At 45.1% G+C, this 26,610-nt stretch overlaps 1 protein-coding gene across 5 annotated transcripts; it reads right to left on the bottom strand.

The window, feature by feature from the left end:
* Positions 1 to 99: 99 nt before the first annotated feature.
* On the bottom strand, positions 100 to 25,046 carry ltbp1 (latent transforming growth factor beta binding protein 1). Of its 5 annotated transcripts, none has more exons than XM_049735867.1 (31): positions 24,441 to 25,046; positions 23,426 to 23,496; positions 18,367 to 18,724; positions 17,762 to 17,895; positions 16,530 to 16,697; positions 14,657 to 14,863; positions 14,308 to 14,585; positions 14,104 to 14,206; positions 13,661 to 13,723; positions 12,994 to 13,116; positions 11,798 to 11,968; positions 11,059 to 11,235; positions 10,648 to 10,667; positions 10,150 to 10,252; positions 9,432 to 9,518; positions 8,872 to 8,997; positions 8,390 to 8,515; positions 7,237 to 7,356; positions 6,579 to 6,701; positions 6,337 to 6,462; positions 6,085 to 6,213; positions 5,798 to 5,926; positions 4,088 to 4,225; positions 3,727 to 3,888; positions 3,537 to 3,626; positions 3,323 to 3,451; positions 3,052 to 3,192; positions 2,804 to 2,980; positions 2,304 to 2,456; positions 1,874 to 2,023; positions 100 to 1,806 (listed from the first exon to the last, which is right to left on the bottom strand). In XM_049735867.1, the coding sequence occupies exons 1-31, from the start codon at positions 24,818 to 24,820 to the stop codon at positions 1,634 to 1,636; spliced, it is 4,635 nt and encodes a 1,544-aa protein (XP_049591824.1). In that variant the 5' UTR covers positions 24,821 to 25,046; the 3' UTR covers positions 100 to 1,633. The 5 variants fall into 5 exon arrangements, with proteins under 5 accessions (XP_049591824.1, XP_068508761.1, XP_068508763.1 ...); XM_068652660.1 differs by having other exon boundaries at positions 2,804 to 2,984; positions 3,053 to 3,192; XM_068652662.1 differs by lacking the exon at positions 11,798 to 11,968 and having other exon boundaries at positions 2,804 to 2,984; positions 3,053 to 3,192.
* Positions 25,047 to 26,610: the final 1,564 nt, after the last annotated feature.

The raw sequence follows: 26,610 nt of genomic DNA, 5'->3' as shown, positions 1-26,610 counted from the left end.
ACGTATATATATGTATATATGCGTGTATATACTATATATGTATATATCTAAACATATTCCTGCAATAAACAACTTTGATCCAAAAAAGACCAATAAATATAAATATCAAAAGTTGTGATTTATTACCAAATCATATAAGAAATGTATTTACTCAGTACAAATTACAAAAAGCATTTGCTGTGTTCTTACTCCAAACTTTGTTCAGTCCCATGATTGGGTTTCGAGTATTTGAGCCCTTCCTAACAATTTGCTAACTGATGTCACAGCCACCCAAATACAGTGGCTTTCTTTATATTTCAATATTGATGAAAAATGACCAGCTTGCATTGCATCCATCCATCCATCCATCCATCCATCCATCCATCCATCCATCCATCCATCCATCCATCCATCCATCCATCCATCCATCCATCCGCCAGTTTTCATCAAAGAGGGGAGTAGACATTTGACCTCTTCACACAGTCTCAACATCAAAAGTTTTCCTTCTTTGTTCCTATCGTTTTATACAACTGTGTGGATATTCTCCATATAAGACACGACACGGTTTCATCTTTCAACGGACTTTGGCTATAACGAATGTGCATTGGGACAATGTCGTCTGTGATGTGAAAGTAATGCATCTTATGAGGAGGGCATATGGAGAAAATAAATAAAGATGTGCAAAAGCCAAATGATGACTACGACGAAGTGAGTTGCTTTTGAGGGAAAATATTCAAAAGGCATGAAGCGATCCATACATACATACATACATACAGTCATTTAGCAATGTGTCTTGGAGTCAATCAAATACAGACTATTAAGGAATTATGCTGAACAAGAGAATGCAATGAATGGCCTTTTCTTGTTGGGACAAAAACAGAGCCAAGACGTTTAAGGCAATTGTAGAAGTCAAACTCGACCCGAATTACAATTTTCACTGGGACTAAGAATCAAACTTCCATTTGCCTAAATGGTAGCCAACTGTTGTTTACTAATTGGCATCGGCTCATATCATGATTGTTTGCTTGACGCCTTTTGCATTTCAACCCTTGCTGGCACGTTAAATGTTTGTCGGACGATGCTCAGGCGTGGCCGCTCCATTGATATATATATATACTATATACGTATATTTTTTTTTATACTTGCTAGCCAGGTAATTCAAAACCCTGGTTAATTGTCCATATTGATTGTATGCTTAACATCGGTTTAAGATGGCGGCAGTGTGACCCTTGAAACATTTGGGGTTCAAGGTACCACGCTCCACTCATTTCATTTCAAGAACACAAACAAGGCATTGAAAGTGGAATACTTATAGACATCATAACATACAATCTATAAGATAATACATTATAGTTCATTTCAACAATATTTCATATTCAAAAGATATTTCAAATCTATTAAATAGAAGAAATCAGTCTTAATACTCACATTGAAGAGCTGGGGAATGCAGAAAAAGAATGTTGGGATCATTTTCAAGAGTTTTGCACTTGGGGGAATTTGGCTGTCAACCAAACCGGGGAGATTTCACTAATGTGAATGAATCAAAGATTTTCTTTTCAACTGCTCTTCTCAAAATTGCGATTGAGCGTCTCTTGTGGCCCGGCCCGGCCCAGTCCGGTCCGGCCCGGTCCAGCCCAGTCCAGTCAATCCACAATCACTGTGCGTGCGCTGAAGTTTGCCGTGACACTGTCTCCACGCAATAGTTTGGTTTTTCAGAGGGAGTGAATCCCGGAAGGCACGCGCAGCGGTACGAACCCACCGTGTTGATGCATCTGGCATTTCTACACAGCGACATGCGGTCGTTGAGCTCTGAACATTCATTTACATCTGGAGCAAAGAGAGGCACGGCGTCACATTTCAGCCGAGCCATGTCGGTCGGCTGTGCTTGTCTTACCGATGCAGGCCATGCGGGGCAGGTCCAGCGTGTAACCGTCAAAGCATTCGCAGGTGAAACCCTCTTGCACTCGAACGCATCGACCGTTTTCGCAGCCGTTCAGTACGCCGCACTCGTCTGCTCGCAAGCCCTCGAACGCCTTGAACGGATCTGTCGCAAAGGTTAAAACAAAGGGGAAAAAAAAGCCTTAGAAATTAGCTCGCTTGAAAGAACCACTGCATTGCCCATGACTCTTGATTATTATTGGTGGCCGGCTTAAATGATATTCCACTGAGACTGATCAATTATGAAGTTATGAATTGATGTTGCAGCAGCAGCAGCAGCAGCAGCAGCAGCAGCAGCAAACTGCAACATTACTCACACAAGATGGCAGCAAAGCACTGAATGACAAATGTAGCAGAAACTTGCTGTTTGTGGCAAAAATACTGACATTCCTCATGGTCGTAAAACGGCAGGGCAGGATTGTCGTCTGGCGATGGTGAATAGTCCAGGCTCACTTCATATTCATGGAGCGCACCGGCGACAAGGGCGTCACGGCCGTAAGGATGCCGCCCGGCCAGGTTACACATGGAGGCGTAATCCGCTAAAGTGGCACAAAGAAAAAGCCGGCAAAGTCAAACAAACGCCGACGAAGCTGATCGGTGCGCCAGCATAACCGGATGAGCGCGACAATGAAGCGTTTTCCCGACAAAGGGCCGCAAAGGCATTTCGTGCCTAAAGATGATCCGTCATTGAAATCAGATGTTTTCAGGTCTGCTCAACAGAGGAATCAGTGGAGAATGAAGAAGCGGCATGGGAGAGCGGCTTCAACAACAGCACCCGTGCTGCCCAAGGACCGACCATATGCTGCGACAGAATCAATGCGCTGTCGTGTTCATCGTGCGCCGCGTTGCCGCGACCGTGCGGGTTTCTTCGCTTCGCTTAGTGTACCTGTGTTTTTGGGAGGGCACAATGCACAGTCCATTCCCCAGGCCTCTCCAAAGAGACAACAGCACTCGGTAAACGTGGTCTTCCTGTCGTCGCCCAGCGGCAGAGTGCACGACATGGAGTCTGTCACCTTCTGCCAGCAGATCCCCTGGAAGTCCATCTGCCCCACCTCGTGTTGCTCTGCCAGGCAGGGGGATACATGCACACACCATTTCTCCCAAAATATGACGGTGGGAGAAAGAAAAGCTTACCAGCCGCATCAGGGACAAAGATGCAGCTGTTACTGTTGGCATCCAACACCATGGGATGATTACAGAAACAAATGTAGGAGCCTTCCGTGTTCAAACACTCTGCTCCAACGCACACTGACTCATCCAGGCACTCATTTATGTCTGCCGGAAAACAATCAGAGACCAAAGACAACTTGGATTATTTTGGGACCTAAAATGAAAAAAGACAAAAAGGCTCGAGATTGGAGCCCAGAGCTTTAAGGCCTGCGTTACAGTTCTTATGTGCACGCACCTCTGCACTCCAGTTTTGCAGGGTCGTAGTCTTGTCCCGTCTTGCAGTAACACTCATAGCTGCCCACCGTGTCCTGACAGAAGCCTCCTTTACACACCTCCTGGCCGAACAGCGTGCACTCATCTGCATCTGGAAAAAAAGAACCGGTTCAAGGATTCCTTTTACTCATTGTAAATTCAGGAGGGGGTTTGATCAAATGTCAGCTACGACTTACTTTTGTAACTCTCGGCTGTTGGGACTTCATAAAGCAAATCTCCACTTGGGATAAATCCTTTTCCCGATGGACACATCTGGTTGAACTGGTCTGAAATGAGGCCCATCCATCCATCCAATGATTATTTCAAATGGGACTACGATGCACCTGGTACTGCATATCGTTCTATCATTTGGTCCTGAATACGTACCTGTGCCATTGACAGGACAGGGATAAACCTCACAGTTGTCCCCCCAGCCAGCTCCCAGCGTGCAGCAGCACTCTTGCAAGGTGACGTGGCTGGTAAGCACACTCTCGCACAAGTTCTCATCATTCAGATGGAAGTAGCACTCCTTACGCTCTATGGGTGAGACTGAAAGGCAAACAAGCACGCAGCACGAGACAAGTTTTGGAGTTGAGGCAAACTGAACACACGCGCACACACACACACGCGCGCGCGCGCATGAGCACGACTGGAAGTTCCCCAAAAAATGGTGTGTGCCCAAGTTCATCTCCATTTCCAATCCAGTACTTTCCATGCGCAAGCTACAAGCTCGAAATGAGTCAGTCACCTGTGGGAACGGGCTCACATCTGGCGACCATCACATTATACTCTTGGCCGCTGGGACACGTGCAGACGAAGGAACCGTCAGTGTTTAGACACTGAGCTTCTCCACAGACACTATTCAGCAGCTCGCACTCATTAACGTCTGTAAAAGAAGCATCCAAATAGATAATTGCATCAAGAAATACTTGTGTTGTTGTTGTTGTTGTCCTCCATGTTTGTCACTTCCTAATAGCGGCGTCCCTTTGGTCAACATATGACCTTGACCATAAATAATGCTAGCGCGGATGAGTACACTGCTGATTCTTCACGCCTACCGTCCGAGTAATATACGTACGGCGCCAATATTCACCACCTAATTCCAAATTGGATTCCACCCTCAACAAGCCATAATGATAACGTGGAAGATGGGCATAAATACTTGCGGCTTGTAATCAACACTTTGGAAATGGCGTCCAAGCAACTACATTTAACTGGTGCACTCCAATCAAGTCCTATAAACATGTCAGGGATTAGGAATGGAAATGGGATGCACTGATGTTATTTTGGATACATTTTGAAAACGTTTCAAGAACATGACTTGATCAATATGCAATCGCTGAGTCAAAAGAAGACCGAATGTTGACATTCCATTTGGGTCCCTTTTGGACTATGTCTTAGGTCTGGTTTTTTGGGCTACTTAACAAATGGACACACGTTCTGCGGCCTGTCCTCTTTTCCAGCAAAGAAACCTTTCAATTGAGAGCGTGCCACTCAGGTGGCTGACCTTGATTTGGAGCGCCACAGTTAATCTTCCTGCCTTTTCTTGACAGATTTATTCTCATGACTGCGCAGACCACGGAACCTCGAATGAAAGTGCACGTTGAAATTGAACGTAGGATATTTGAGAAGGAAATGCTGATGGAGATTTGACAGGGTGCAAAGGGCTAAACCACACAAAGAGCGTGAGAGACTCGCGTAAGCTTAAGTGGAGGGAAAATAATCGAAAACAGAAGTGTCAAGGAGGCGCGAGATAGACAGAAAGGAAGGAAGGAAGGAAGGAAAGACGGCGGCTAGTCGAGACGAGACGAGAAGCATTTTAAACGGTTAGCGGTACACCGCCGCTGCACGGTTGTGTGCTTGTTTGTAAGTGAGTCCATCTGTTGTCGCCGCAGCGCAGTGAAGGCTCGGCACTGCATTGCACTGACCAAGGCAGCCGGCTGGACCAAATTTAGGTGCAACCTAGCGCGACTGCCAGATGGGCACGTCGTGTGTTTAAAACACACACTACGTGGACCCAGAGCCTCGTGGCCATTACGTACGTACGGGGAAGTCTGGAATTGCCACTGGGATTGTACCGAGCGGCGTGTTTCCAATTAGCTGCAGCATCCGGAACCTCCGAGTACAATTTGTAAGCAGTCTGAAGACCAAGCACGAGATGATCCGTGCCATGAATCAATAGAAGGAAGGACGCGTATACAAACGTTTGCGGATGTCTGAGGAATGCTAACCTCAATCCAGTTAGTGCTATTACCGGTAGGCTGATTTTTGTTTTTTGTTTTTTTTAACTGGCAAAGGCACTGTAGGGGCTGCGTGGACACGTCTTCACCGTGATCAAAATGAGAGTGTATCAGGTTTCCGTGCATCATTTAAAAAGATCAACATTTGGGGCATGTTGCCGTACTATGATTGTGCAGGAGCTTATAGCGTGTACATGATTCTAAGATGGGAGACTTACCCACACAGCTTTGGCCATCTTGATTTTCCTGGTAGCCCGGGTCACAGAGGCATCGGAATGAACCCAATCTATTCTCGCAAAAACCATGAGGACTACACAAAGTCTCATTGAGTCCGCACTCATCGATATCTGTTGATCCAAAAACACGAGTTACAATTGATGCCTGTGACAAACTTAAAGCCCCTTTTGGACTTATTTTCACAGGTGGATTGTTGAAACCCTGAATACAATTCCCCAATGTTAAACAGGAAATTCTAACAGCTTTGCATCTGCACTTGACATCTTACCGTCACAGGAGGGTGTATCGAGAGGAGCGGTGAATCCACTCCCACACGCACACGCATAGGATCCCTCTGTGTTGAGGCATTGGCCGTGGGGCGAGCACAGTTCCGGCTCATCGACACACTCGTCAACATCTGCGAGAAAACAAACAGGACTCCTGTTGAGAGGCTGTGTGTGTGTGTGTGTGTGTGTGTGTGTGTGTCATAATGTGTCCACACCTGTGAGCCTTGACACAGTCAGAGAGATTGCTAACTAACCTGTGCAGCTGGTGCCGTCCATCTGTCGATACCCTCGCGGACAGGTACATGTGTAGGAGCCCATGTTATTAACGCACTCCCCGATGGACTTGCAGGGCCGGTCGTCTTCTGAACATTCATCCACATCTGCGGCGGCCACAAAGGCGTAAATATTGACTGTCGTTATGACTTAAGCTCTCTAAGCGAGAGACGACATTTTCATGTTTTATGATCTTGTTTACACTGCTAGGACTTTACTGTACCGTCACACTGGTCACCAGACAGAGACACCCTGAAGCCCGGCCCGCATTGACAGATAAAGGAGCCGTCGGTGTTCACGCAGTGACCCCTGGTACACACGCGTTGATCCTGGCACTCGTCCGCATCTGAAAACAACAAACAAAGATAGGATGTAACATCAAGCACGCATTTGCAATCAGTCATTTTGAGTTTCTTTGCTCAATTTGCGATAGCCCGGCCTGGAAATACCTTACTGTGAAAAGTGCAACCACCAGTCCTAGTCCTAATCAATGAATTCACCTTTGTGGAGGCTGTGCAGTAATCTCATGAAAGACATTGTCATCACCCTTACTGGTGCAGTTACTTTTAGCACCACTCCCGCGCACCCAATTACGTGCAAACATCTGTGAGCTGTGTCGTTGAGGGCTATAAATGACACTGTAGCAGCACGGTATATTTCTTTCCTGTCACCGCTTCCACGCAGTGGCTTGGCTTGGCTTTCCTCGCAGTGCAGAGAAGCCATAACCTCACAGCGCTCACGCACACACACACACACACACACACACACACCCTTGGTCACGTAAGCTCAAGCGGAGACCAAAGAAAAACGATTTCAAATGAATGAGATTGTCTTTCAGGTGCATAGGAAGCATAGGTATGAAAATGCACACAATCACTCACCTACACACTGGCCTCCCCGCGCCAAGAAGCCAGGAGGGCAAGAGCCGCACTCGTAAGCCCCGGGGATGTTAATGCAAATGCCAGATGGACACACTGTCTTGTTTGCGCATTCATTGATATCTGTCGAAAGCCAAAGCAATCCATAACTCATGGAAAGTATCACCGTGCGGACAGACACTTTGACATTATTTCGTGTACAAAAAAAAAAGAGAAACGACTTTGAGGACGACCTCCCGTGATTGAGCTAGCAACTTTGTGATATTGGCAAAAAGCATTCCCGTACAATGATGGAAGATGTTTAAATAAAACTGTGAAAATCAAAACACCATTTGGGTGGAAAACATGTCGACTGACTTGTGAGAGTAAGCCAAAGGAATAAAGCACCAAATTTTGACAACCCGTACAGCAAAGTGCTTTCTAAATTTCAGGAAAATGTAAGAAGCTGAATTGTTCATTCCGCTCAGATGTTTTTACGCTGTGAATTGGTCATTCTGCTCAGATCATGAAAAAAATGTTTTAGTGTCATAAATCAACGGATGGCTTGCATCTGTTTAAAGTATATAAACCAAAACACAGCCTCAAAAAGTTCTAACCGTATCCTTTTCTCACCACTACGGAAGAGGGGAGAGGTTTTGGGGTGATGACCATCAGCTAGTTTGCTCTTACAGCTCCAAATCAGTTTCCTCTTTGCGGTTGGGGAATTCTGTGTTGAATTGGCAAGAAACCGCATAATGACTGACTCCCTCATATTTATATCAGAGGAAGAGCGAGCGAGCAGGCAACAGGGAGGTGCACATTTTAGTAACTGTGTGGTCAGCGTGCTTCCATTCAAATTTCCACCTACTTTTTATTCCCTCGATACTTGAACGGTTTGCGGAACTTGTGCGTGCGTGTGTGTGTGGGAGACCACTGCTTAATCAGATGGAGGCCAAAGGAGGCTTTGCTGAGTCATCCAGAATAAGCTAACTTCTCAATTGTCTGTGTCTTGTCTTTGAATCGCAAGCTCTTTCATATTTTTGCCACGAATCAAACGCTACATCCAAGAGGTGCCTTTTGAAAGGTTTCAGCGAAGCGAAATACACACGGAAAAGGCGCGTGTCCTCAAAGATATAGTGTGCTTCATAAAAGTGGAAGAAAGAGTGCACATACTGACCCACGCAAGTGGTTCCCTCTTCATCAACAAAGAATCCTTGTGGACACACACACAGGAAACTACCCTCGGTGTTTTGGCACAGACCACCGGAGCACAAAGATGGCTTCTCCAAACATTCATCCAAATCTGAACAAACAAAAGAGCACAGAATGGGCTTAGAAATCACATGAGGGGATAAAGAAGAAAGAAAAAGAAAAAAAAAAAAAGGTCATTCATTTGAGTCTTAATTCATTGCAATGAATTACATTTCTTTTTTTTTTTCTTATGCTAATATTCACAAGGCACTAACTCCTAAAACTAAATCTCGGGATCCTTATGATGTTTGTGGGCAACTACGTACTGAACTTCAAAATCAGTCGGGAATCTTATGCTGTGTGCTAGTTGGACTACAATTGCGCTAGGAAATAGAATGTTGTCCCTCCCTCCCTCCCTCCCTCCCGATAAAGACATTTTCTACTTGATGGCCATTTTCTCCTCCTCACCTACGCAGGAGGTGAGCGCATGATTCAAGCGGTAGCCGTCATCGCAATGGCAGGTGTAGCCTTCGGCTGTGTTGTAACAAAGCCCTTGGCCGCAAATATAAGGGTTGATCTGGCACTCATCCACCTCTGTCACACATGAAAAAGACAAAGTCAGTACAGCAAATCCTGTCATGAACTAATCGTCATACATTCCCCATACTCCAACATTGATTTGGGGCATATCATCGAAGGATAATGAAGAAATGGAAGATGCTAACGACCAGATACGCTACGGGATGAAAGGTTTTTGTTCTCTTTGTGCTTACAATGACCGCGGCAAAGCTGCAAAAATAAAGACAAGGGCCTCCCTCCATAGTCATTGTGCGCAAGGGTGGCGTTTCCTTTCATTTGGTATTTTTGCAGAAGGGAGGAGGCGCTTATGGAAAAACCAAGTCTTGTTCTATTTCGTTTGGGAATGCCCTGGATGGCAAATTCCCAAACAAATCAAGGCTCGCTTGTTTTTACGTACGCCGTCTACAAATATTGAGTCCTAAATACGTGCGTAAGTGCTGAAAGCGTACCTGCGGATATCGTTGGTGCAATGTCTTGGCCTGCATTTGAAGGGAAAATCTCCACTGGAACAGGCGGGGAACTCTGCTCAACAACCTCTGTCCAATTTAGAAGACACAAATGAATGTACACTTTTCACCCTTTGACAGCCTTGCTGAAAGCCGTCACTTCTGAGTTTGTACACTTTGGCCCCTGCGGAAAATTTGATTTCCTGATCCCCAAAGGTCCTTTCAATGGAAAGTTTCCATGTTTTGACACAGTATGTGAACATTTGTATTGAATAATTGAGGGAGTGCCAATAAGCAACCTCAAGCAAGCAGACATTCCCTGTCGTTGCACTCGGTGGTTTCGAGTATTTTGGGACGACCCTTAAAGCAGGGGTGTCCAAACGACGGCCCGTTGGCCCGCAAGACATGTTATGAACAGAATTTAACATGGGCCGGCCGCGGCACTTCAACTCTTGCCCGAGTGCATTGCGCTTTCTAATTTTAACACCAGAGTGAGCTACTGTTCTACTACCGCTACTGTTGATCAAGGCAGTTGCTCCAGCAAAAAGGACAAAAGTAGACAAATGTACCCCAAGATTTGAAACATGGCGCAACCAAAGAAGCCAAAGTCAGCAGCACTGCTCCCACTGAGTGCAATGCCGTTCTCAATTTAGGCGAGTGCAAAATATAGATTTCAAAAGTACAGATAGATTTCCATTTCTGTATAAGGGTAGACAGACACCTGGGTAAGCTGCATTCATCTTGACAGTGGATACACCTGGAGATAGTTGGGGTAGAACGGAATCACTGACTGGCCTATTACTAACCGCAGGTCCTACCAGCTCCTTCAACGACAAAACACACAGAAGAATAGCCCAAAAAATCAGGTGGGCAGATTTTTCAATCCAGCATTTCACCAGAAGCGCGTCAAGCTTTTGCCATGCAAGATGCATGCCCCGAAGAAGATTAGCAATAACCGACTGCTCCTCAGTTACTGAGCAAGAATGAGCGTTTCAGCAAGGGGGCAAAAATAAATAGCCTGCTGGCTTGCACACATTCCAATACTATAACCCATGAGGTGACTTATTGCCATGAATGGTGCTAAAGTGAAGAAAAGCTTTGCTCAATTTGCTATCCGACTCCATGCAAAGGCTCCAGTGCAGCAGCAGCAGCAGCTGCAGCAGCAGCAGCAGCAGCAGCAGCAGCTTTTGCGCATGCCAGCTGTCTCATTGCAACCTACCTGATCTGGGGCAGTGGTTGCTAACAACCGCAAAATACAAAAAAGAAACTTGTTAATGATGATGGCATTTTTATTCCTATCCCTGTGGTGTCTTGGAATAGAAAAGAAATCACAAGGCCCATGGGACAATTTGCTACCGGGAAGACAAGTCATGCCAACTGTCAGTGACAAAAAAGGATGTGGACTCACAAGAACTACAAAGAAAAGAATGCCTTCAAAATCCATACAACGATGGAAAGGTGAGTGGGCCAAAAATGCTTCTGCAATAGCTGCCAAAGTCCCAGCTGAACTGGTCGCCAGCCAATGGCAGGGCACTTCATACTCAACAATACAAAATCACCGACGTCATGGCATCCTGAATCTCCAATTGCAATCTGGATATTAAAATGTTATCTGATATGATAGACTCACCTGGTATAATCTCTCTCTCTGGCTTCCCAAAAGCCATTATGGGTTTTGCTGGCGTTGGCAAGGGACGGGGGGCGAGCGCATCACTGGCTGTCTGCTGGACTGTAACTGGTTGTTTGACGGGCGGATTTGGGAGAACAGTGTAGCCCATGCCGCCAGGGCAAATTTCTTTGAACGTAGCTAGACAGGGAAACAACAACAACAGCAGCAGCAGCAGCAAATGTTTACCATAGACATGATCGTATTTGCACAATTGTTTTCAGAATTGCCTGAAATAGGTTTTGAATGGTACTTTAGATTCAAATGACAGACTGAATTGTTCCCATTGCGTTGACATCTTTGATATCATTTCAAAACAAACCCTTTGAAGTCGCGCAGTATGTTTCAATCGGACGGACACTTGCTTGTGGAAATGGGAGGAAAAAAAATGGAGGCTCAGCGGCAAAAGTATACAACTGATGTACAGCGAAAGCGTTTGGTAGTCTACACAAAAAAGCAACTACTAAGCCAAGCTGTGAAACGGGGGGCGAAAAAGCATGCAGCTTCCCAAATCTTTACACTTGATCAGTGGGCAGGCCTGGCTACAGCGTTTGAATACAAGAAGAAAAAGCAGCAGCAACAACAACAGCAGCAACAACAGCAGCAACAACAACAACAACTGCCTATTACGGCAGCCTTGCGATGGTCGAAATGGCTTCGCCACAAGTGACAACTGAGCCTTTTGGGTCATGAACTGCCTTACCTGTTCCCGGAGGAGGACATTTGTCACAATGCGGTCCCCAGGCTTTGCCCACACTGCAGCAACAGAGCTGTTTGCTCAGCTGAGCCGACACCGGGTGCAAACACTGCCTCCCTGAGCTCACCAAACGGAAGCAAGCCCCCTTCTCCTCTTGGACGGCGGCAGCTATGTTGGCTGAGGCGGGCGGGCGGGCGGGCGGACAAAGAGGAGCAGAGCAGATGCCATGGAGTCGAGCGGGAAGAAATGACAAAGAGAAGAAACAAACAAGTCCCCTTCACCAAAGCAGATGAAGCAAATACACATATGAAACACCATATCGTCATTGTCGTAAAACGGCAGACTGCAATAGGAAAAGGCGGGCCGTCATTCCTCCGCATCTGCCGCCGAGAGCCAAACGCAAAACACCTTCAAAGACAAAAGAGCACGCCGTAGCAAAGACACCAATAAACGTCAACGTGCATTACAGCCAAGCGCTGATGGAGATGAAGGCATGCAGAGGGCTTTGCTTTTGCCTTTCCAAGTCAAACGCTGCAATTAAACATCTCCACATACCAATGACAGCTGGAATTGTTCGAAGTGGAACAGAGAAAATATTTTTCTCCAAGGGGATTTAAAAAGGCTTTTAAAGGCCAGTATTAGATAGTGACGTGGGCCGGATAGATCCTTTGTTCACCCTCACGGGAAAATCCCTCGCAACGAAATAAAACACTGGGCTAAAAGATCCATTTGGTGAAGAATCACTTCATTGCAGCCAGATACGTACCTTTCGCCAAAATGGCTTCTTTCTTGGCCCGTACGCTACGCTACGCTACACTACGTATACAGACAGCACCGCTTTCCGCGCTAATGATCACTGCACATGTAATGTCAGTCCAAAGCGAGCATCGAGCATGCACGCACGCACGCACGCACGCACGCACGCACACGCCATCAAGCACTGAAAACTGCTTTGGTGTTCCATCAAACTCCCAAAGGCCAACGCAGAGGCATGTCGAGTCTGCCTTGCAGCGCATGCTTCAGGGAGGAAAAAACATTCCGTTATCCATGCACTAAATTCATATGCATTGCATCAAGCATGTTAAAAGCATGGCTTTATCTTGATCCCATGGAAATACAGTTGAAGATATCTTTTTATTCTAGAGTTCAACTTTTCTATATTCATGTTGCATCATCCTGTAGTTTGTAACTAGCATACTTACAGATGCACGTGGTGAGCATGGGGTCAGCGATGTAGCCAGGTTTACACATGCATCTATAGCTGCCCACAGTGTTCAAACAATTTCCATTAGGACACACCCCTTGCAGCTGGCACTCATCAAAATCTGGACAACAAAATACGGATACATTTTCAAATGCAAACAACAGCAACAAATACTGTCCAATATTGGTTATTTAGGCAAGTCACACGGAGGAGACCTCGTTGATTCATGACATCATGTAGTTCCATAAAACTGAACTAACCTTTTGTCCTAGGATTTTACATTATACGTACACAATTGTTTGACTTTCTCATCGCTTACAGCTCTACATATATTGACTCTGTATGATCTCATGTAATGTGCTTTTATAGTGTTGAAAATATGCTCAAAGCCTAATGGAAAAGAGATGTTTGGATCCAGAGGTCGTGCGGCGGCGTCGGCGGCGGCGGCGGCTCAAACTGTCAAACTCCATCGATAAAATGGCAATGAGTCAAAAGAGACAGTAGCACCCTCTATTGGGTCTCTGGAGAAAGGTAGGGTTGAAAAGACTCTTTAAATTGTTCTTTTACATTTCATCCTTTTTGTTTTGATCAAGTCATTTAAATATTAAGGAAGTGAGGACAATGAATAAATAATTGAAAGGAATAAATATGCTGCAAGCTCTTACCTTGGCAATGAGTGCTGTTGATTTTCTTGTAACCCTGAGGGCAGTCTATCAGAGGAATAGCAGCTGAGTCCAAAAATGGGGAAACGTCAGTTAGATTATTCCAAAAAATCATAAAAGCAAAGGGTCAGCTACATTCACTGTTGGCTAAGCTCCTAAAGTGATTGATCCCTGCCATCGGCGACCACGTCAAGTTTAAATAATGCTTTCCTTGGAGAAATGACAATTCCCGAGCCTCTTACATGACAGCGCATCAAAAGAGGGAGGGAGGGAGGGAGGGAGGGAGGGAGGGAGGGAGGGAGGGAGCGGGATTCCAAAAACGGCTGTGTGTAAAGACAACACGTACAAGTCATCTGTACTGATTCCATATCACAGAGCCTGCCTGACTTTTGTTTACTCGGTGATGTGCCTGATCCTGAACCGATTTCTTTCTTGGCTGCACTTACATGGTTTCTTTGGACACTTCTGGCATTTATGGAAACCCCACGATGTTCCCATGGTCCCACAGCACTGCTCCTGTTTGGTCAGCCCTGGGAGAGCTTTCCCACACTGAAACATACAAAGCGTACGTATATACAGACAGAAGAGAAGGTCTGCCTTGAAGGGCCATTTGGAGCAAATCTCTCATATTTGATTGACTGACAGCTTACCTGACTACCAACAGTTTCTTGGAAGCAGCGGCCCAACGTATTCTTGGAGGAGACAGGTTGGTACTGAGTCGTCTGGTCCCCGTGCTGGCCCGGGTAGATAATGTTGTAGCCGTGGTGCTGGACCTTCTGGTGGCTTTGGGTGTGATGGAAAGTGTAGCTGGAGGAGGAAGACGATCCCGGCCGGGGACCTCGCTCGTCCAGCTGAGATACCTGGTGGACCTCCACGGATGCCTCGGGAGGATGTTTGATGTGGATGTTGACAACGTTGGGACTGAAAACTGGTCGAGAGGCTACAATGAATCACGATACCAGCGATGGGCTGATGACACTGAGTTTACGGTCGACTCACCCGTGTTTTGCCCGTTGCCGTAGGTCAGAGGCAACGTGTGTGTGGAATGGACCTGAGTTGGAGGGTAGCTGCCTGATGTGTGCTGGGGCTGATGCTGTCCATTTTGAAGTGGAATCTGGCAGAACTTTCCAGTGAAGTTTGGAGGACACTGACATTTGTCTCTGGCACTGCACTTGCCGCCGTTAATACAAGGCAAATGACACACCACTGAGGGGAAAGCACAACCATAAACATGTTTGGCTTCAAGTGCTGTTACATTCTCTCCTCTTCTTTTAGCCAAGGCACCTTTTTCCAACCAGTCGAGTCTATTCCTCAGGAATTAGGCTTGGGAATGCTTTTTTTGTTTTTAGTATTCATGTTTTTCTACTTCTCAAATGCAAAACAGCTTAAGCTCTGCACATTTTGGTATTTCAATAGACATTCTCATTTTTGCCATGTGTGTGTTGTTCACTGAAAGTGCATCATTAGTGCAAATGTCCATTTGCCCATTTTAGGGGCTTAGCGTTCAAACACATTGCTATTTATATAAACAATGTCAGAGAAGCTGGAAACACGTCAGAGAAATGCTAAGATGGCTTTCCCAGACTCTCGAGCAGGCCAAACGGGATACATATAGCGATCGGCAAAATCCTAATCAATCACAAATTGTTCATCATAGTCAGTCGTGGATCATTTTCTCCTCTCACCACATGCTTTCATAAGAATCAGCGAAATGGATTCGTATGTTGACCTATTTTTGTTTGATCTTATCTTCCATTGTTTCTCTGAAACATCTATCTCCAACATGATCTCACTGGGCTGATATGTGGAGTTTGGAAATGGCCTAAAGGGATCCCATTGTAGCATAAATCATCTCTCTTGACCTCTCTCATCATGTTAGCGGGATAAACGAGAAAGGAAGGAGTTATTTATTGTCTCTTGACTCTTTGTAAGCGGCCTTGACCAAACAAGCTTTCATCTTCCCAGTCCCATCCATCCGTGGCTCAGAAGTGCACACACATGCACACATACATAAGGAAGAAAGGGAAGCAAGGCAGAAGGAATGAAGCAGGCCCAGACAAGTGCATCAGACGAAAGGCGACTCACTCCACGCCGGCAGCCAAATATGCAAAGCATAACATTTGAAAAAGTTCACGAGGATCATAGCAACAATGATCTCACAGCTTTTCATTGCCAACGTGGGCTTCAAATGTGAAGATGGAGATAGATAGATAGATAGATAGATAGATAGATAGATAGATAGATAGATAGATAGATAGATAGATAGATAGATAGATAGATAGATAGATAGATAGATAGATAGATAGATAGATAGATAGATAGATAGATAGATAGATAGATAGATAGATAGATAGATAGATAGATAGATAGATAGATAGATAGATAGATAGATAGATAGATAGATAGATAGATAGATAGATAGATAGATAGATAGATAGATAGATAGATAGATAGATAGATAGATAGATAGATAGATAGATAGATAGATAGATAGATAGATAGATAGATAGATAGATAGATAGATAGATAGATAGATAGATAGATAGATAGATAGATAGATAGATAGATAGATAGATAGATAGATAGATAGATAGATAGATAGATAGATAGATAGATAGATAGATAGATAGATAGATAGATAGATAGATAGATAGATAGATAGATAGATAGATAGATAGATAGATAGATAGATAGATAGATAGATAGATAGATAGATAGATAGATAGATAGATAGATAGGGAGGGAGGGATATCATTTATGGTAAATAATCATTTCAGACAAGATTTTTGCCGGTCTCTCGGAATGTCGACAATACTGTTACTGGCAGAAAGTGTATTTGTAGCTCCCAGTTTGAGGCATGGTAATGACTTACCTATCCTGAAGTTGGGTGCCGTCAGAGTATCAGTGGCATGGCCATTTTCGCTGATGATTGTCGTGGTGTTTCCCTGCTGGCAGTTGTTGTGACATCTCCCTCCCACACAGGTAAATTTGCAGATGGTGGGAGTGAACACCACTTTGATCCTCCCTGTGTGGTTGCCCACTGGCAAAAAGAGGAAGAGCCATGGTGTTGCTTTGAGCCACGGAAATGCAAAGCTCCCTCCCTCCCTCCCTCCCTCCCTCCTGAAATCCGGGCATTCAAATAAGTGGAATTTGCACGACTTTACAATGTCAGGCTGCTTATTTCAAGTGTAACATGAGTTGTCAGCTCCTTTTTCTTACCACTTGAGTGTTTCAGGTTAAGCGACGAATCTAAGATTCAAATCAACAGCGTCTTTTTCAATTGCTGTCATTATCTGTCCTGAAGCACTTGCTGAAAATATCGGATTATAGCTGAGATACGTAACTTGGATATACATACATACATATAGTAAGTACATGGTGAAGATTGAAACAACTGCTGTCAGTGTACGTACCTCTCCTTCTAAGAGTGACTGACAAATACTGCAAGCAAAACATCTCTTGGATGAACTCGACTGAACTAGTGTATGCTTTTACCATTTGCCATTTTCTGGACTCAGTATTGGAACAATTCCTTGACACACTCGCACTACATGGTTCAAGTAATAATGTCCAAAGCAGTGGGAAAAGGCACGAGGCAACTTCCTGTTGAGTCGCTGAGCAACCTTATGTAAGAGCACTGTCATTCCTGAGCCGTCCGTCCGACCGTCCCTCCGAGCGTCCGACCGTCCCTCCGAGCGTCCGTCCCTCCGAGCGACCGACCGACCGAGCGAGCGACCCCGTGACATTCAGCGCAGCGCGCACCTTAAGCGCGTGCGGCGCGCTACATAACACTATTGTCTCTTCCTGAGTCACTGGCGGCCAACACTGACACAGAGCCCGATTCTTTGCGGTCCCTGGCCTCCAATGGTCACGAGAAGGATGGCCGCCGGCACTCTTGGAATGGCTCAGTGCTGATGCCTATGCTATACTAGTAAGCATTTTCTTGCAGAAGCAGGAAAGTGGCTACAATGCATCCATCATGATTGACAGTCATTTCCCTGAATGGAAAGCGTTTGACCCAGCTGTATCCCACACTTTGTAAAACATCACTGGAGCAAGAGAACATCATCTCCTTTAAAAAAAGAAAAGCAGCCAAAGACTCACCGTGTGCCCCTGATAGAGGGATGGGCCTTTCAACTTGAGGTTGGAAGTGTGTCTGTGTGTGGGTGCTGTGTGTGTGGTAATATTTGGGCTTTATGACATATTGCTGGCCTGGGTGCACGGGCATCGAGCGAATTCTGAGAAGACAAGAAAAGAAAAGAAAAGAAAACATTAGATAGCAGTTCACGTGTCTGATGGAGCGACCATTTCATGTCTCAAGAGAAAACAACTTAAAGGTTGTTTGATTTCCGTTGACAATATGTGAGCAATTTGACAAAAATCCCATCTGCGCTGCTCCTTGAGTTTGTTTTGAAACAAATGATGTGCCTATTTTGTTCATGATTTAATTAGTTTCACATTGTTTCGGAGAAGTCCTTCCCTGCAAGCGCTCATGCAGAGTGTTCCCAATAAAATGACAACATTATTTATGCTAATGCTCAGCGTTTACGCTGTAACCCCTTTCTTTTTTTCCATTTCGACAGCATTTAACAAGCTTTTTGCATCGTTGCTTCTTCCCAGTCACGCTCAACTTTACGGCCACTTGGGAATTTGGGAGGGCGTAGTTGCAATTTGAAAACGTTAAAGGTGTATGTTTATTTACTACTTACTGTTGCTGGATGTGTTGTTGGATATAATGCGGCGGCCTCACAAACTGTGGGGACGGCTTGACTGTCAATTTCATCTGGGCAATGTTGTTTGCTTGAGGTGCGTTCGAAGGCACGTGCGCTTGCTGAGGTATGGGCCGCTGTGCTCCTGCGTTGTGATCATTGCTCGCTCCTTTCCCAGGCTGGCTGTGGCTGACACTGTGGCTGACACTGTGGCTGTGGCTGTGGCTGTAGCTGAGGCCGTGGGGGGGTGTGGGCACAGTCTTCTGCTCACATGCCTTGCCGCTTGAGCCAGGCTTGCAGACACACAGCTGAGGCCTGAGGCACATTCCTCCGTTCTGGCACTGGGGGATGCAGTTAGCTGGAATACAAAATCCAGACAGATGAGATGAGAAGAGAAAAGCAAGGACAGACAGACAGACAGACAGACAGATAAGGACACAGATGTGGTGTACACATGGATTCATTATTAAATGTCATTAGATTGAAAAAATCAAACCAACAATTTGAAAGCTACTGCTGCCCACAAAAGTGTTGGCAAAGTTCTAAAATTGCAATCCAGACAAAACGTAGATCGCATTTGATCCTCAAAATCTTTGGTCCTTTGCGCAGTATTTTTGACTTGCCATTTTCTTGAAGAGAACACTTTGAGCCTCCGTAAAATTGGGTTGAAACATTTGAGAGAAAATTGCACATTGACGAAATTTCTCCCGGAGGACGTCTTCTGATGCATTTTAAGATCAAAGCAATTCGCTGCTCAACTTTGAAGAATTCGTTTCATCCACTCATTCGCAAGAGTCGACATTCAAGAGGGACTCACTTTTTACGCTGCACATTGTAAGCACACAAAATATGATTCATGGCAACCATCATCATCATCATCACACCTCTTATAGGATGAGTAAGAATGATCAAATTGGGGATATGGTTTCTTTCTATACTGTATGTCATTTATATGACGGTTGGTCGGATTTTGACATTGTCTGAAATACGGCTTTGGCACTAAATGTGCCTGGGCTTCATTCCGGCCCTGAAAGCTCTGCCGTCATGTTGTGTTTAATTGCAATTGCGCTCGCTATTAAGCCGTGCCGACGGGGCGGCTGGGCAGCCAACCACCGCAAACACTTGGAAGGACAGAGGAGCCGAGCCGCCAATGACCTGATCTGTTCTATGGCGTGCTTTTCAGAGATGTCTTGTAAACAAGGTACGTAGGTTTCAAAGCAAGCTGGTGACAAGAGCGCAGATAATGAGTGGCAATCATACATTTAATGATACTGACGAGATGTTGTCATAAAAGAGAGCTGAGCTTGAGCTGACCAGTAATGAGTGGCAATCATACATTTAATGATACTGACGAGATGTTGTCATAAAAGAGAGCTGAGCTTGAGCTGACCAGTCAAGTCAAGAGTTTCGAGGTGAAGCAAGGAAATGAACAGAAAGAGATGCTGATAAATGAACATTGGAATGACCACAGTGATTTGAAAATCACTTTTCATTCATCTTTGGGCATTTTCCCACAAAGCCTTCAGTCTCAGGTTTTGAACTGCAGTTGTTGAACAAATTCATCTGGCAAGCTGGATAGCATTAGATGATGGCTATCCAAGTCAGCAATAGAAAAAGAAAGTATGAAGGAACAGATGAGTGCATTTCTTACTTTCTTTATGTCTGACTTTATTTGTGCAAATCTGCCCCCCCCCCCCCCGCTGAAAACAAAATGTTCCATCTAGGGGGTATCCCACAAATTGCCAGCTCGTGTTTCTCAAATCAAAACAACCAGACTCGTGGGGTAGGTACCGTCAAATGAGAATTGGCTGCCAGATCAACTTGACTTTTGACATCCCATGGCCACATTGTACTGTAGCTGCTACTCCCACGAGGCAGAGGCAGAGGCAGAGGCAGAGGCTTTTGACTCTGTGTGGATTCTTGTCTGGACTTGCAATCGCAACATTGGCACAACATGCGCTCTTTTAATACAAATCTGGCTCAAAATGGCAGCATGCGGCCTTGTGCTATACGTACATTCGGATACATGGCTGCTTTTCAAGGATGGATCACATTATATATATATACATATATACGTATCTACTCAAAAGATGTTATTATTCTCCTGTTCTCATATGATTGTTTTTACGATGTCTAAAGTATTCACAGCTTGATCTATAAAGTGGAATGCCCTTCATATACAATTTGCAATGATTTTTTTTTTTTCAAATAGTGTTCATCCCAAGATCTTTTCTTAAAAAAAAAAACAGCTCGTTGAAATGCCTACACGACTCAATCGAAAGCTCTCAAACATTGAGCCAGTGAAGATACACAAGTCATTTTCAAAGAGCGTGACTGCCCAATCCAATGATGACATCACTGCTGTCTTCCTTCCCACTGGGAGGTGAATTATATTAGCGGTTTGAAAAAGAGCAACGTTTCCACTCATGCTAACTTTTTTTGTTTCTTTTCAGACAAGCGTAAATAGTTTTCATTGCCCTCGCCCACCTCTGGCCCGGAGCTGCTGCCATCTGTTCGGCAAGCGAGCGAGCGAGCAAGCTAAGAGTTTTGTTCCGCGACAATGACGTTGATGGAAGAAGTCGTGTAATCTCCTTGTTAGGCAGGAAGAGGAAAGAGATCAGTCATGGTGATGTTCTCACCCTTTTGATCAAACTATGCGGTGTTTGGCATGTGCTGCGCCTCCCGCCCTCCCTCCCTCCCTCCCTCCCCTAAGCCAGCCAGCCAGCCAGCCAGCCAGGCAGCTCTCACTAAGGGGCTCTGAAAAAAATAACAGGCTCGTCTGAATGAGTGAGTCAGTGTGTGGTTGTGCTCTGTGGAAGAGAAGCAGCAACATCGGGATAGAATGATTTCCTTTGTGTCACCTTGTTGTAATGCCGCAAAATTCCAAAGTGGCATTATGAGCAACTGCAACGGCTTCTTTTGACCTTGGAATAAAGTACCTTCACAGAATCTAGGTCATGCTGCAAGGATATTACTTAGCCCTGTATAAACTATATCAAATTCAACTTTGATTTCCTTACAACTAGCCCTCGTGTGAGGGATTTTAATGGGATTTTTTTTTTTTAAAAAAGCACAAAATTGCAAAAGAGCCACAGTTCCTCTTCAACGTCTACTGTCCAGAGGTGTTGTGAGATACTCTGACATTTTCAGTGACATCATGAAGCTTTTATGGAAGTGGACATTTCTTGCTGGGTGGGGTCTGTACTAATATGTCCAAGCATGCCCTTGTTTTAGTTTTTTAAAATCTCATGTGAATGATTGCTTAAGTTGGAGGGAGGCTGCTTTTATAGGGCCGGTTGTTGTGCTTCTTTGTGTTTATTTCATCTGATTGCATTGTTTCATTGCCGTTCTTGTCAATAATGATTTGTCCCTCATTGTTTCCCTCTCAAGGCATGTGTGACTGTCCTTCTAGCCAAGTCTGCTTGCTACTTTGCTTGATAATAATCATTTTGCAGATGTCTTCTATTAAAAGGACAGTGTGTCGGATTTAGTGCCAACTGGTGGCGAAGCGATAGAATGCAATGACCTGGGTTGAAAGTGTCTGGGAGAAAGCCCGCTTTACAAGCCTGCTGCCGCCAAATACTTCAGCAGACGTGCAGGCAAAACAAACCACTTTTAGTATTCCCTAGTAAGTGCATTGCTTGCCTATATCAAATGTATACTGCATATGCGTCAAATGTACGGTGAAGTGATAGAACATATTGGGGTTTATTTTAGATTTTATTGAGTGTTTTTTTAGTTTTATGAATGAATACCGAAAATGATGTGGATTCTTTTTTGAACATACGTACGTACTACATAACATACACGGCAAACGCCTTCTCTGGATGAACGCGCAAAAATGGATCAAACGACGAAATGTAATGATCTGCCGTAGAACCTTTTTCTGCATTCCCTTGTATCAAAGTGAATAACTCAATTAAAAGGCGAAGCAGAGTCAGCGAGAGCTGTATTCCGAGGACGGACACGATTTTTTTCAGCTCTATGAAGTCTGCCTGTGCTGCTCATGTAATTCTATAATGAGCTCCAATAGGTCTGGCCCTCTTGGAAAAGTGGAAAAAGTACTTCAGTAAGCATTTTGCCAGGTGTTCTAATGGTCAACCCCCGCCACTCAAAACCGGACTGAATTTGCACAAATGTTTGAATGCAACTGGGGAGGTAACGCGGCATGTACGTCGGTCCACGCGGTAACACCGCAGATCTTTTTTTTTCTCATTTCTTGTCAATAGAAATAGATGCAACACAAACTGAAGTCGCCAAAACGGACAGTAAGATGTTAGTGCCACGCAAACGTTTCACATCACTGCAGGGCAATTGATCTGGATCAATGTAATTGATTTAGTGGGGGCAATATGAGCTGGTTGGGTTGGCTGTCCAATTATTTGTTCGGTCCGCATGTCCCATTTGGATGTTGCAATGCTGTCTTACAGTACCAATGTTGTCCCACAGTTGCAGAGGCCAATCAATTTGTCAATGCGACTTGACATTCATTGGCATTTGGCCGCACGCTTGACCTTGTCACAGTCAACGAAGCCAAGTCACATGAATACAATGAACAATCATTTGCTGGATCAGGCAGCTTTTATATAAAGCGCGTGTCTGAAATGGAAATGTCTGGCGGCATGTTTAAGGTGCAGTATGACATTGAGGAATGTCCCCTACTGGTCATTGTCCAGATGTTTGCGTAGTGCTTCCTGTGCCTGTGTAAACAAGGAGAGCCTCTCCACCACCCACCCTTTAAGTGCTCAGCTGATTGCAGTTCCCCAAAGCAACAATGAATCACTCACATTGTACGTGCAACAGTTGAGTCTTTTGTATTTACGATCGTGTCCTACTCTGTTTACAGCCATGCGACTGATGATGTTACGATGAGCCAAGCCTGCTGTCTTATTGTATTCGCCTTCCAACTACTCCAGTCCATTAGCCCGTCTGTCTCCACTGCCAAAGACGTTACGACAACTTGTTTCAACTCGACATTTTTGGAATCATTGCTCAATTGCATCACGGTGCCCATCCCTAATCTCGACTGCTCCCGCGAGGAATGGTTGACGTTACTTACGCGTCGTGCAGCGCTGGGATCCTTGAGCTTTACTCCATCCATGACAGCACTGGCCTCCACATATGTTCACTCTGCAAATAGAAAACAGAAGAGCAGAGGCAACGATGTCAATTTCATCGGGCCTTGATTGACAGGTTGGAGCTAGTAACTTTATGAGACAGATACTAGGGATGATATTGTACGGCAATATCAACCAGAGGCACTCTAGATGGATAGTACGTCGTAAGCCTGGTTTGTGTGTGTATGCATGTGCATGTGCATGTGCTTGAATGAAAATACGGCAGCCCTTTTGTTTCCTTACTACAGTACAGCGTGGCCCATCAAAGGTCAAAACAAATCAAGATACAAACCATTTCTGGTTGACTTCCAATCTCATCATAAATCCAGATGCCTTTTGGCTCAGTTCGATTTTCTTGACAACACCTACCCTCTGAGATGTGTTTGATCACATGGTTCACATTTCTTCAAATTGCTTTTTATTATTTTTGTCCCATAGAAGTCATTAAAACAGTTGGTTTGGAGAAAAAAAAAAAAGAATGATTAATTAATTATTACAACTTCGGGATTTTTTTTTTTTGCAAACCAAAAGTATGTTTTGTACAAAAATAGCGTTTAGCGCCTATGGTAGCCACAATTACTTTGGACGCAACCGTTTTTAGAGTGAATCTCTGCAACAATTTACTTTCATCCACATCAGGATTGGAACACAAGTCCTCCCTCCTTACAGCGTTTACTGCCGCCAAAGTGTGGACTCAGTGAGTGCGGATAAAAAAATTTTAAAAAAAAGTTGGGAACCACCCAATTAATTCATCACAAGCAACGCGCATTTAGGGTAAAAAAATGCTTTTCTTAATCAAATACATCTTGTTTAAATTTGCATTTGCATGTACTACATATATGATTTTCTGCATCCAAATATTCAAGTAATAAGAAGAAATGCCTTTTGAAATGAATGATCCAAAGGGAGCCTGCCGAATTGAGAGCGTGCGTGCGTGCGTGCGTGCGTGCCCCTTACCCAGACTGCTTGAGAAGCTGCCTGTGCTCCGCAGCGCTGTGCCGCCGAACAATGGGCTCCTGGGCTGTCGAGGCTTGGTTCCCCATCCGGCGGGTCCGGACCTGGCCGCCCAATTTGGCGCTGAGTTGGACGCTGTAAGAGTGCGGAAGCCCCGACGCGCCGTGACGCGTTGAAATGGAACTGACTCGCATGGCATCCTCTCGGTTAGCCCCCGCTGAGCCCGGACCGGGACCTGGACCGGGACCTGGACCCGGCCCGGGTTGGAGCACGTACAGCTTCCTGACGCCGCTCTGGTTGTGCGGTAGCGCTGCCCCAGCTGACAAGCAGAATGGTGAGAGAAGGATAGCAAAGAAAAGCAAGAGGCCCCTACTCCAAAACATGCCCGCGTCGTTCGTTCTAAATCCAAAGTTTCAAAAAGTTTGGAGCGCCGGAAAAAATAGTAATTTTCTATGAAAACACGCCAGTGAGCTTGAGGAGATTCTTCAAGTCCTCGAATTCCGTAAAGTCCTTAGAAAAAAAGAAGAGAAAAAAATGATATCGCTTGCACAATGACAACTTCACTCAAATAATCTTAGCATCGAGTAGTACAAGTAAAAGTGCCTGCTGTCCCCGCGTGTGGAGGTTCTCCTTCGGCTGCTTGTGGCCACTACGTCCGAGGAGCTCCACAAGTCCAGGAAAGTTTCTTGATGGAGGAGAAGGCTGCCAGCCCAGCAGCAGCAGCAGCAGCAGCAGCGGCAGCAGAGGCAGCAGCCTGCCTCCAGAAGTGACGTCACAAGGGGGGTAGTCTGCTCACTCACACACCGCAACTCACATGAGTAGGAGGAGGAGCTGGGACTTCCGAGGGGGTCGCACGCACGCACCCAACCAAATCACCCACCCACCCACGCACCTGCACACACCCTGACACCTTTGTGCTCAACAAACATGTGAAAAATGTGGCAATTCGGTCTGATTTCTACTTGGACTAGAATCACTCAGTGGCCACACAGCCTTAGCTATTAAATGAATCAGACGCATCATTGTTTTGCCAACAACAACATTCGTGTGACGCATCAGCCAAAAGAAAAGAATGACACCAGGGGAGTTTTCCGTCAGCTACGTGGGAAGTATCCTGACGCCTAAAAGTAAAAAAAAATGTAGATATGTTGCGTACATAAAGTCAGTCCAGTATATACCTACAAATGGAAAAAGTACAGAGAGTAAAGCAATTAGTGCTGATACAGTGAGAAAGTATTCACATCTCTGTCGTCTAGCAATTGTTTTCTCCTTCCCGGTGTTAAGAATAAAGTGCAAGTGGAAGCCACCGCCAGCTCATTTGAACGCCACCACATCCTATGCGTAACTATGCGCGCTGGATCCCTGCAACCACAGGCACGGCGGTTGACGAAAAACGATTTGAAAGCTTAGCCAATTTCAATGTCTTGAGAGCAAACGACAGCTTGGAATCATAGGGTTGAAAAATGACACTAATCCGGTTGTGCAATGGAAAAGAAAACATTTTCAATGTTATGTTCGCTGGGAAATCTTTGATTCTAGTTAGATCATATCTTAATCTCGTCATCAATTGTTCCATTGAATCGCTCCATTTCCATGCTTTCAATTCGACTTTCTTGGCCGGACGCTCAGGGTCGCAGTGCACCAATCCATCACTTTGAGTGAGCCTTTTCTCTTTGCATAAAAGTGCTTGAACCCCGCTAGCACGATGTGGGATGCGTTCCGCTCGTTTCCTTTGGCATCCGAGATCAAAGTTAGCCTTGGTTTTGAAATAGCTCGTCGCTAAGCCGCCGCATTTCAAAGTCACTATATGATATCATTTTATAGACTTGATCTTTGGATTGCGCCATCTGCTTCGATGTCCAAGGTTTGGAACGTGACGTAGTATGGAGAAAATGTATTCCGTGTGAGCAAATGAGAATAAACACAAGTCCACTGAGGTGAGGTGACGTGACGTGTATTGAGACGGGTGAAAAATGCGCCATTCAAGAGAGAAGACCTCACTGTTCCAAAGTCACGGCCTGGGAGATTCCTCTGAAGGAGAGATTCCAGAGGAGATTGAGAATATCGAAAAGCCCTTAGCAAAAGACTCGGCCGCTTGCACGAGCCAGAAACATGACCAACCGGAGACGTCTTGGCGCAAGGAAGCCCCGGAGGCAGAGAGGAAAGCAAAATC

Source organism: Syngnathus scovelli, chromosome 12 (genome assembly GCF_024217435.2).
Source record: "Syngnathus scovelli strain Florida chromosome 12, RoL_Ssco_1.2, whole genome shotgun sequence".
In the NCBI taxonomy this organism is placed as follows: Eukaryota; Metazoa; Chordata; class Actinopteri; order Syngnathiformes; family Syngnathidae; genus Syngnathus; species Syngnathus scovelli.
The sequence above is the reverse complement of the archived record's forward strand: the minus strand, read 5'-3'. Positions and strand labels throughout refer to the sequence as shown.